The sequence below is a fragment of the Temnothorax longispinosus genome, chromosome 4 (genome assembly GCF_030848805.1).
Source record: "Temnothorax longispinosus isolate EJ_2023e chromosome 4, Tlon_JGU_v1, whole genome shotgun sequence".
Taxonomy (NCBI): domain Eukaryota; kingdom Metazoa; phylum Arthropoda; class Insecta; order Hymenoptera; family Formicidae; genus Temnothorax; species Temnothorax longispinosus.
In genome coordinates, this window is record NC_092361.1 from 5986796 (window position 1) to 5999279 (window position 12484).

General features: G+C 38.6%; 1 protein-coding gene across 2 annotated transcripts; it reads right to left on the bottom strand.

Annotated features, from left to right (window-relative positions):
* Nucleotides 1-5678: 5678 nt before the first annotated feature.
* LOC139811764 (nuclear receptor-binding factor 2) lies at nucleotides 5679-7452 on the bottom strand. Of its 2 annotated transcripts, none has more exons than XM_071776142.1 (3): nucleotides 7367-7452; nucleotides 6794-7050; nucleotides 5679-6685 (listed from the first exon to the last, which is right to left on the bottom strand). In XM_071776142.1, exons 1-3 carry the CDS (start codon nucleotides 7388-7390, stop codon nucleotides 6202-6204), a joined length of 765 nt encoding a protein of 254 aa, XP_071632243.1. In that variant the 5' UTR covers nucleotides 7391-7452; the 3' UTR covers nucleotides 5679-6201. The 2 variants fall into 2 exon arrangements, with proteins under 2 accessions (XP_071632243.1, XP_071632244.1); XM_071776143.1 differs by having other exon boundaries at nucleotides 7279-7376.
* Nucleotides 7453-12484: the final 5032 nt, after the last annotated feature.

Below are 12484 nucleotides of genomic sequence, written 5' to 3' on the forward strand. Positions count from 1 at the left end.
ATTTTTTCTTCTTTTCCAGTTTCATTGTTCTACAATCTATTATCCCTTTCTCTCTCCCCTCGAAGAGTAGAAGAATGGAAGCTACCAAATTTTATCCATGATCGTATTTCCGGACGAGAGAAAGTGCATCTAAATTTTAAAGACAGATCAACTCGAACAAATTTTTATTTGACGAGAAAAATCATTGTTGTAATTCTCTGATATACAATGTTAACAATGTACTTATACCGTTGTAGTCAAATAGAAATTAGAAATCTACTCAATCAAGATCACGTGAAATTCAAGAAATATGCTTGCAAAATATAATTTTCCATCGATTTATTCTCCTAAAGTGAAAGCCGTGCTTTCTTTATCTATTGCTAGTAACTCGGAAGGTATTAATACTGCCGCTGAAGAAAAATTGATTTCAAATTTATCAAAGGATCTATCATTAAAATTAACGCGATTTGTGTATCGTCTTGTAATATTTCCAAGCTATACAAGTGTAATATTTAAAGATATATGTGTGTGTGTGTGTGTGTTTGTGTGGATAAAACTAAAAACTAAATAACAACGAGATTTATTGGAAGAAATAAATAATAGCTTTATTGCGTCGTCATAACTTTATAAATATGCATTTTGAGATTAAATAATTAACAATTTCTTATGTACAGCTGGCCGTGTATAACGAGTAATTTATTCGTATTTCATGTTGGTATACGGCATTGTCGTAATTTTTAAACAACTTTGGGTATCAGGTTCATGTGTGACTGCGCCGGGCACGCCGAGGAAGCCGCGGTCGCCGCGGTTGACGATCGTGCAGGCTTGGGCGGTCCTTGAAACATGCAGGTTTTCGCTGTCTTCAGAAGACGCCCGTTGTTCGCGGTTCGCCAATAAACTGTGCGAACCGCCTGCTTTCCAGCGACATAGCTAACAGCTCCACCGATCAGCATCTGCGAATAAAAATCGTTCCGTTAGATGGATTTCATAATGTAAAGAATATTGATAATGTGTGCGTGTAGATTTATATCAAAAGAAGAACAAATATTTGCAGAATGGAAAATAAGTAATAATTCTACTCAAGTGTATGTACAAATGGTTTCTTTGTTGGAAAGCTTTCTGCAGTGCATTAGTATTGTTGAAAATCCTGAAAAGTCTTGTGAGTTTTAAGTACTTAGAAAATCTTTTCTCGAAAGTGTTTGAAACATTCAAAATTCTTAAAAATAGATTTATTAACTATATTATGTTTGTTATTTTTAACACGCGTTCGAGACCTTCGAAATATTCAAGAAGTTTAAATTCTTCTTGGTGTCGAAAAATATAAACGATTCAAGATTTTCATATTTACAATGATTACGCTCAATTTTAAAAGTCTTGGACGTTTTCGAAATATGTTTCTTCTTTTATAACATTTTACATCGTTATTTTAAACTATTCTCAATTTTATACACAAACATAGATAATAAATCCAGTTTTAAGAACTTTGTATATTTCAAACACTTGCGAAAAAAGAAATATTTTCTCGAAAGTATTTGAAACATTTAAATGCTTAGAAAATTCTAACCATTCAAAACTCTTTCAAGATTTTTTAGGATCCTCAAAAATACTCGGTTCCTAATAATATTCGAAACAATTCAATATTCTTTATACGGTAAAATTATTTAAAATCTTTCGGAAAAAGAACTTGAATATCCATCACAAAGAAGAGACAAAGAGAGCTTTTCCCGTTCTTTGTTCATTCGCTCACTGAGCGAATGTGAAAATAGAGAAAGGCTCGACATCCTCTTTGTCTCGCAGGGTATTAGAAGCAAGCAGATATAATCAACGAAGGTTCAATAGATCTAGCTATATGATCTCGCGATACGTTTGTTAAAAGAATGTTTCTCGTATTTAGTAAATGTTAAGACAACCGTGGCGTTTCTACAGACTCGTCAAAGTCCCAAAAATTAGCAATGAGATGAAATAAGGACTTACCTTGGATTTGTGCGGTCTATATACTGCAAGTATTGACTAGATCGTTGGAATGAAGCTTGATAGCTTTCGTGGAGTAGCAAGAGTTGTTATGTTACGATCTTGATTTGTGCCCCATTTGATCGCGCAGAGGTGAGGACCAGTACTGATGCCCGAGTCGCTCACGGACCGGTATTTTATATACGATAAATACAACGTCACGCCCAGCATAAAAGGGGGGTCTTTTACGCGTCATTCACGACAATTATATCGCCGTCTCCGCCGGGAAGAGGATTTTTGTCCCCCGGGGGCGGACAACGGGGGGGATTGTGCGATAATTGCGACGCGCGCGCGTGTCTCGAGGGTCTTTATCAACTTTTAAGCGGAATTGATAAACTCTGAGGCTCAGCGCTGACGCATATTCGCGGGTAAAGATCCGCAGCAGCACGGAACTATGGACTATGTACACCGTGTCGCCGTATTTGCGCGATCGGCAAAATTGACGATTAGCTGTAAAAGCACGGCGCGAGGCTTGACGTAAAACTACGAAGAGATAATGCGGGGAAACGCGTTTAATGCAGCATGAACGACAGGCGGCTGTAACAATAAAACAAAACGCGTTGCGTCATTTCGTATCGCATCCGCATCGGTCGTCGACTTGTTGCCAGTTAAACAACAGAAGCGGAACAACATAATTAAAAAATTAATTAATTAAAAAATGTGGAATAAGATTTAATTTTTTTATCCGCATTTTTTGTCATGCTTATTTGATTCATTTTACGTACACGTGCACGTATTTAAGATGTAAAAGTTAGATTCTCGAAGATACGTTTAACGATTAAAATATCAAAATAAATCGCACGGGGTGGTCCTCGAAAAACTACGGAAAGCTTGCTTCACCTACTTCATTAGTGAAGCGATTAATATTATGTAATACCTACTTGACGAATTGTCGAGATAAGTATCGGTATAGATCGTACGCAAGATATATTCTTTCTCTTAATATAAATTTAAGTCATTTGAATTTATTTTTCAATGTCATTCAGATAATTAGATCTTAGTTAGGCGATATGAAGCAATGTAGCCTGATGAAATTACACATCATATGTAATAATAGCATAGAAAACTTTCCACCGATATTCATTAAGAATGAGTCGAGGGGGTACGAATGTATCAATGTCTAAAAATATCAAACGAGCCCGATAACGAACCATATCTTTTTGCAACCACCAGTCGGTTAAATCCAGCGTCTGGCAGATATTGCACACCTGCTATCGCGATATCTCACTGTAGATATAACATAAGTATACATACGTGAGTCTTTGAAATTCTATTTGATTTTTTCAGTTATTCAAGTACATGGTTTTTACGTTCTCGCAATAAGATGTATGTCCGTTTTTAAATTCTTCTTATTATCTTCCAGACGAGGTCAATTTTCACGATATCAACCTGATATCGCCTCTTATTTCAGCCCGTCTAGCACGTCGTTACAAAAGTTATGCATTGAAGTGTTAGATGTACATAACGTGTCGAAATAGATACAGCTAAAGGGAGAAAATAGATGACACAATCGTGTATGCCCCGATTTTCGAGTATCACATCAGACAGAGTTTTAATTCGAAAGCTTGATCACAAGGTCACAATTACAGTCAAGATGTAGCTTCCTGGACGATTTTCGTCGAATAAAATAATTCCACGTTGATAAAACAAAGATTTGCGATTAAAAAAGTCGCGGATGTTTGAGGGGCGTCGATAGTCTGGAAATTTTACAGGAAAGTAATATATCTTATCGATATTTTATTAAATGTTTTCTTCGTCGGGCATGGAAGTTTGAGGCATTTCAAGCAATTTACGCAATTACGCATAAAGATGATAAATTTAGATATGCATTTGAGATTACGTCGATGGAAATTTTGTACAGTAATGCCGCGCTGGCTGCCGTTTTATGCCGATTAGTACACGAGGCCCCGTTGTGAGATATTATAAAGAAAAAAGAAATGCAGCGTGTGGATAACGCGGGGAGCGCACGGCTGAGACTCACGTGACGTTCTCGTGCCATTGTAAATAAGTACACTAGTACGACATGTGATCGTGATACGCGATTAATTCCGATTAATTTCGATAAGAAAGCTTTGCGTACGTTGGCGTCGTAAAGTATCGATCAGAAAGGTGTGACTTGATAAAAAAATAATCGGTCTCCCAGGACTTTCAATGTATAAAAAGACATATTATTCTTCGAAGCTTTTCAAAATAGAAGGCAATATATATATAGATTTATGCAAGCAGTATTTATGTTAAATTAATTCTGAATAAATTGATTTCGCTCTGTTAGTTAATTTACAACTAATAAATATAGTTATATTTGGATAATACATATAATTTAATACATATAATCATTATTATTATTAATTTATTAATTTACAGTTGACAAACTTAATTGTAGTAAGAAGATATTTTATCTCATGCCATTTGGAAAATTTTGTGAAAACTCTATTAAGCTTCGATGAGTTTAGAGATTACTAATTTTATATAAGTTACATGCGCGTTGTTATACGTGGAAAAATACTCCGAGTCATTTGCAACAACATTTTTATTGCGTCAACAATAATTATCACATGCTCAACTTAACGATTTATTTGGCAATACTGGTTTAATTATCTTCATAAATATGTTAAACGTCTTGTGTTTATCTCGTACGTGTGCTTCCAGATACTCAGAAAACACGACGTTATAATAGTTGCTCTCCATTTACATCAAAACTCAGATAATTCTCACTTGTGGCGTCATAACTCAGTTGAATGCACGTTCTTTTTGCATGCTGGCAAGTGAGATTCAACTGAGTTTTTATCCACAATCGAAACCGTGCGCTTTAATGAATCTAATAGACTCACATTAAAAGTGAGGCTACGAATCTGTATTGTTATGCGATAGCTTTGTCACCAAAATAAACAGGTAAGTACAAAATGACTTATCTTACCTGAGTATAAAATACTCACATAACCGAGTGACTCAGATCACTTGAGTGTAAATGGAAAGCAACTATAGATATACATATACACAATATATGACTACTTTTAATGATTTAATTTATCTTATGACGAAGCCGGAGCCGACATCTGTTTACAAAAGTTTGCGATACTTGCTAGACGTGGAGTCTGCTCTTTACACCCGAGACAAGAAATGACCTTATTTAATTTCGCGAGAGATCTGCGATATATATTTAAACAAAAAAGAGAAAAGGAAATCGGCAAACTATTTATTTAGAAGCGCATCAATACGGGAGGTTCTTAACAGAAGAGCATAAATAAAAATATACCTCTTTTTGAGTAATGATAGATCGTAATACGATCTTGAAGATAGCATTTGTCTACGTGATTATCTTTTAACTTGATATATATCTTCGCTGGGGGCAAGACTCCTAGCCTACTTATCGCCCGATACATTATCAATTTTAATTCTGGAAAGGCCCTGGCCACTTCAAATTGGGACGTTTACAAAGTTCAAGAAGCTGATACAGACAACTTATAGTTATCATTGTGAAATTTTTATCCAAAGACATTTGTCGGAGATATTAATAATATTAATAATAATAATACTGTTGGAGATATTGTATATTTATCTTTGTTATTTGGGGTTTGTTGTTAAAGTTAGGAATATTCAGATCAATATAGAAATTTAAAAAAATAGAGAATTAGTTTCTTGCGACACCCCCGCGACCCTCCCGCACTTACATAGAATAATTGCAACACTTGGAACTGAAACTTAAGCTTTATTTGCACAATAATAGATCACAGAAGATTACAATCTCAGAACCAAACAACCGCCCATAATACTCGGCTTGCTCGGAACTTCTATTTACAAATCGACCGCTCATGATCTGAGGAATCTTCGCTTATTATTATTGATTTTTTCATAACTATTAACTCCATACAGCTGATTCAATACACAGCCGAACTTTTGAACAGATCTTCAGCATATATTTAAAAGGATCACAACAAAAAATATATATAGATACATATATGTATATATATATACATATTTTTTTTGCACGAACACCCTTTACGTCAAAATTTACAACATAAAAAATACACGTTGCATTTTGCTATATACTGTTTATATAAAATTTACAATTGCATACACTCCAATATAGTAATATTTGAAAATATGATACTTTCAGTACTAGTCATACTAGTCATATAATTGGTTAATATTAATTTCACTTTAAAGTTCTTTCGCAAATATTTCCGAAGCGTATCTTAGATAACTTGTGTTTTATGAAGATGAGAAATCGAAAAGTGGCATTTCCAGAGGTGTCAACGGAGGTAAAGGATCAAGACACAGAGGGTGTTCTTCGGCTCTGATACCGTCATTAGAATTGACAGACATCGCATAGAGACGCTCTGTCAGTTGACGCACTTCTTCCTCCTTTGCCTCTAGCTGACTGAGTAAGCTCCCTACAAGCGATCGCAATTGGCTATTAACGGTTTTGAGCTCTTCTATAACGGTACCTGTGTCTTTTGGATGTTTGAAACTTTTCTCTTCAGCACTAGGTGGTAGCTTGATATCTATCAAAGTCAGAAGACTGTCTTGCTCATCGATAGTTTTGTATATAGCTTGACGTAAAGAACCATCGAACTTGTCAATTCTTAGGTCCGCATTATCTCTCTCGCTGTATCTCGCTGCATGCTTGTTGAGAAGATCTTTCTGATGATTCTCTAATGTTGTCTTGTATTCTTCGTATTGCGCTTGTTTCATTCTAACAACAAATAAAATTTCTCACAATAATGAAAAGTCATATACGTAAACGTTTGTAATGCAAGGCAGCTAATTTGCAACTTAGAAATATTATACGCACGTTACATACCTGACAACAGCTGCTTGTCTCTTGTGATAGTCTCGTTGTAGATTGAGGGATTCCAACGTGACGAGCGAGTGAGTCGGTGTCAAAAATTTCGATGTGTTTTGGGGAGATAGAGTGGACGCACGTACATGAATGAGACTGGACTCAAGTTGTGCATGGGCCTCTGTTAGAAGATCAGCCACAGTCTCGTGACACTTGGCTGCTTCCTCAAACTTTCCCTCTCGCAACAGCGCTTCTGCTCTCCTCTGCTTTTCATGTGCCTTTGAATGAGAGCATCGATCTCATTAATTGAACGACTCATAATAAATAAAATACGTGTAGGAATAAGTTTCCTACGAGAGGAATTATCCTCGCTGTTTATTCAATAAAATAACAGCTGTATATTAAAGTGTTTTTGTTGTGTCTAATTCATTTCTAGCTCTATAAAATACAGTGTATCGACGACTCTCCTAAGAGATTTAAATAATCATTATTATTTTTTACTCAACTCGTGGAATAACTGGCATGTAGATGTAATATAAAATTATATTATACAAACAATACAAAAATATATTAGGTGAGGAAAACAAGACTCACCAGATTCAAGGCGGATGTCTCCATCACTAATTATAGTGAGAAGCAGTTACAGAGAATGTCCCTAGGATCATCTGCAGCTGTATACTCTGGTGGAAAAATATCAGAATTTTATTATTAATCAGAATTTCTACAAAAATTTTCAGATTTTCTCAGAATGCTCAGAATTTTTCAGATGTTTTATACAAATTGGAACGTTTTTAAGAAAAACTCGGACAAAATAAGAATAAAATATTTTTCGCCAATATATCTTTTGTAAAAATCTGAATAAATATGAGAAAATCTGTGCAATTTTTATCAGGAATTTTCATATATACGGATACCGAAAATCTTCATCCAATTATTTCTGAAAGTATCTGAGAAACTTTATATATTTTTTCAGAATTTTTAATAAATCCCAATTCTTCACAAAATTTCTGAAAAAATCTGAAAAATGTTTTCAGAGTATTTCATGCAATAAGGGCCGTAACACGTAGAAAAACTTTAAGTGGACCAATCACATAGTGAGGAGTTTCAGAATGGCAGCCTTGCGTTCTCGAGAATTTTCGATTATGATTGGTCGATACATTCACCGCTTGTCCATTTCTATCACATATCAGATTAATTTTAATCTCGGGTTAACTTACTTTTTATTTTTTCTAACTTTTGAATTAAAAAAAAATAGAAAGTAAGTTAAACTAAGCTTATAATTAACCTGTATTGATAGAAATTGACATAAAGTCTTCCTGTTTAATTTTTTTTAATATGCCGTGGTCCTAATTAAGTTTCTTTAGCTTCACGACAAGGCACGAAGGCGCGATCGATCCCATTCGATAGCGAATTAATACTGCGCCCAATATCCAATTCTTGACTTCATTTCTTGACATTTTGATATCCAATAGATAATGTGTTTTCAAAGTATTTTAGATATTACTACTTTTCCCCTAGCAAACTCCTTCCTTGGAAGGTTACGCCATCTTGTTGACGGAATTCCAACGTTTTAATAATTTCTTCTTTACCTTTATTTTCATCAAAACAAACAAATTGTAACTTTAATTATTATGTTTAGTTATTTCTTATTTTTCTTAATTATATGTGTCTCCCGAAACTTGGAAGAAATATCACTTTTCAGCATTTTATGGAGGATTTTAAGAGTGCTAATGCAAAATAAATAAATAAAGCATCTATCTCGAATAAAAACAGTTTAAAACTGTGACAAGTAGTTTGGCTACATTTTTTACATGCAGAAGTAGATAAATAACTTAAGAATTATTAATTATTATAAATTATTTTAAATAAAAAAAAATCACAATTTTCATAATTTTTTACATAGACTTTTGCGTTACAATATATCTGCGAATTTATCCCACATATGAGAATTGAGAATCATGTAACTTAGAAATGTCTTACAATTTATAACCATAATTTTAATCGTATAATCTTCGATACATCTAAATCGATTTTTTTTTAGTAAGAATATTATGACATTAGTTTTTTCGAGTCATAAATAATCGAGAGAGAAAAGAGGAGAGCTAAGTAAATAACGAAGTCCTTTATATATAATAAAATTTCAATTTGAAGCTAAGCCCACTTTAGACGATTTCAAAATAAAGTCGCACATAAGAATCGCGCATAAGATTAAATACATAACTTAAAATTATCGAAAATATGTACGTCGCCTTGAAATTAAAGAAACCGTCAACGATGAAAGGAGATTATTACCGAAAGAAAACGAGTTTTCACGCGGAGAAAGAGGGGAAAGAGATTATCAGATAAATCGCGGCCCCGTCCCTAGCGAGTTTTGCCGCGCGTGCGCGCGCGAGCGGTTGTTCTAGTGAATGGGCACGGCCCGTGAACCAAGAGTCGGCGGCGTATGAATGAAATAGTAAATATAATTGACAGAAGGGCAGGCGCGCGCGGCGGGCGCGTGTGCTGTGTGGGCAGGCCGGTCGAGAGCGCGTTCAGTCAGATCGGGCCGGAGCAGAAAACAGGCGGTAACGCGGCGCAGAGGAACGGGAAACACGAAGCGGGGGGGGGTTGCGGCGGGGGAGAGGAACGGGGAACGATATGCATGTGGCGCGACGTCGCGCCGCGCAGCGCGTTTGCAACGCGCGCGAACGTAGGATCGAGGTCATCACCTCTCTACCATTTGAGGATAAGCGCGATATCCTTCGCTTCTTTCGTCATATCATTGGTTCCGCCGATCTGCGCGGCCGGCCCGTTAATCCTGGCTCGTTTCTCAATCCGCCTCTCGATCCGTCGCGTCGCGTCGCCGGTAGCCGGGGCGGGCGGAAGGGGTTCGAAAATTTGAAAATGATCAGAAACGATGCGCGCGCCAATATTTATTTATACACGGCCCAAGCGATACGAGATCGTATTTTAGAACAACGCGCCGCAACCTTTGCCATAATCATATCTCGTATTATTAAAAAAAAATAATAAAATGAAGAATGTTCCCTCCCCACCCCACTCCACCCCCAAGGATTTTTCGTACGTTGTATTCTCGGCGCGCGTTTGGCCCCGCGGAGATCCGCCCGTGCGTACGGCCGATGTATCGGCAGAAGAACGTCGAAGAATATGGCGAGTTCTTGACCGGTCTGCCTTCTCCTTCTCTTCACTTCCCCTCCCTCGAGCGGAGAGCCGTCGAGTGACGACCAAAGACGGTAGGAAGGTACGGTTTCCGGTCGCCCACGCGACAATCTAGTCGGGGCTCTCTCCTTCTCTCTCCTCTCTCTCTCTCTCCTTTTCTCTCATCTCGCGGGGCCGGCGATCGTTGTGAAAATCCTCTCGATTCAGGTGTATAGATAGAGCTTAGGAGCGGTAAAGTCTGGCGCAACAACCCGCTACCGTAGTGGGGCGCGATGGGGGTCTAATATTTGCGTATCTCCGCGCGCGCGCGCGCGCGCTGAAATTTGTCTAATTCAAGAAAGCAAATTTACCTGGTTGCACGCACGAATGCAGACAAAATATTTAATTTCATAACATAACTTTACGACTGTGTACTTTTCACGCGCGTTCCTCAAAGGAGCCTCTTCCGCTTCGTCTCGCTTCATACCTTTGCCGCTCGGGAGTCAGAATTAAGTGAAAAGGTTCTTAAATCCGAAAATTGATTTTTGTACAGGAAAAGGTAGATTCACGACTAACAGAAAATGAAATATATATTTTTTGAGATTAGGGATGTTAATAAATTATATCGCTGGCGAACGAAGCGATTGTACGGTCAAACTTCCTTGATCTAACGTTATCGGGATCGAGTGAACTCTCTCTCTCTCTCTCTCTGCTAATATTCTAATGGCTTAATCGCGTATATATCAGTAACTTTTTGCGAGAGATATTCGCGAGAGTGCGTTTTACTCGATTTCCCGATACCTCGACGAAGTGGTCGTCACGGGGGCACGTGGGCGACCGGAAACCATCCCTCCCACATTCGCGTGCCCTACCTCCTCAAAGGGAGTGCTAAAGAGAAAGAGATTCATGAAGAGCGAGGAAGGATAGCGGAGAGAGAGAAAATTATGAAGATCCGCGTGAATCTAAAAAGCGTGGAATCATAATTTCGCGCGCGGAGACGAGAATCACGAGTGCGAGTAAGAGTGGAAGGACGGGAGGGGGGAGAGAGAGAGGAGGCGAGAAACAAGAAATAAGTGGAGAAACGGTGCGTAAGAAGGAATGAAGAAAAACAAGGGAAGAGAGAGAGAGAGAGAGCGAAGAAGAGGGAGGACAGTAAGACAAAAAGGACCGGCGATGGAACGTGGAAGAAAACGAAAAACGAACGGGTAAATAAAGATCGACCCGTCTCCCACGCTCGTGACCATTGTTATTATATATCCCGTGGGGTATTGTTCCCATGGGAAAACTGGACAGGCTCGTTCTACCACCTATGGCCGTGGACACGATGAGGAGAGAAAGGAGAGGAGCGCGAGAGAAAGAGAGGTAGAGACAAACCGTGCGCTCTCGCTGCACCAACACACGCGGCCGTTTATGTGGGTCCACGCACGGAGAGCGCGTACGACCACAAGTCGGCACACCGTCAAGTTTCACGTGAGATGGAGCACGACTGTACGAAGCGATGATGCACGCACGCACGCACGCACGCACGCACGCGTTCACGCGCGCTCGCGTGCGCTCGCGCGCTCACGCGGGCGCACAGATTTTAGATATTGTGGGGGACGTTCACCTCGCATCTCAGACCCTCGTCGAGCTCGTTCGCGGGTCCAGAGTGTATGCATGCACGTTAGTACCATTCCCGTACGAGACGTTATAAGGAGTATCCGGAGATACTCGTGCGTGTATATGCGTGTGCAATGCGTGTGTGCAATGCGTACGCGCGCGCGCGAGTGCCGCACGCACACGCGGCCACGCCACGAGTGTCCACGACGGAGGTCTTTCGGTGGATGCTTGAGGAACAGGGTGCGGCTCAACCTACCTCGCTTGAATTACCTACCAATATTACTGTCTAGGTAGAGGTATATATCCAAACGCGAGCGAGACACACAGCGCAGGATACTATGCCATATTTGCATCCTTGATCCAGGACACGCGCGTATCCGCGAGAGTGTATGGGTCCCCCTTTTCTCTCTCCGTCTCGCCCGACGCATCTTCCTTCCGCGTGGTCTCTCATTATCTCGGAGGACTTGGTTGAATTCTCAATGAGATTTGTTAAATCATCAACGCGTCCGAAAACGGTGTCGGTTATACCAGCGAGAAACATATTACGTTACATCAAAATAATTTCGAAAACAAATTATTCAGAAATAAGTTTTTGGGGATAGAGATAAATATTACATCCATTACATATATATAAAATGTTCATTCAAGGCGATTAATTGTTCACAATGCATTTTGTGTTACAACAGATTCTTGTATTATTATTTTTCTGCCTGGAAGAAGTCAGTTCCGAAATGTGGTTCCCTGTTGTGTCTGCACTTTTGCATTTGATGGGCCGGAAGACGCTCATTGAAGCGAAGAATGTGTGGTAATGAGAACATTGACATGATTATTATCAAAAATTGAGGAAAAAGGCGAGCTTCTTTTTAAGAAAGAATCTACACGCAGTAATACATGATCGTTGTTAAACCCAAGTTTATGATCTGAAGAGAATAAATTAAAGTAATATAGTGGCAATACTTTCTCGATAGGGAGTTC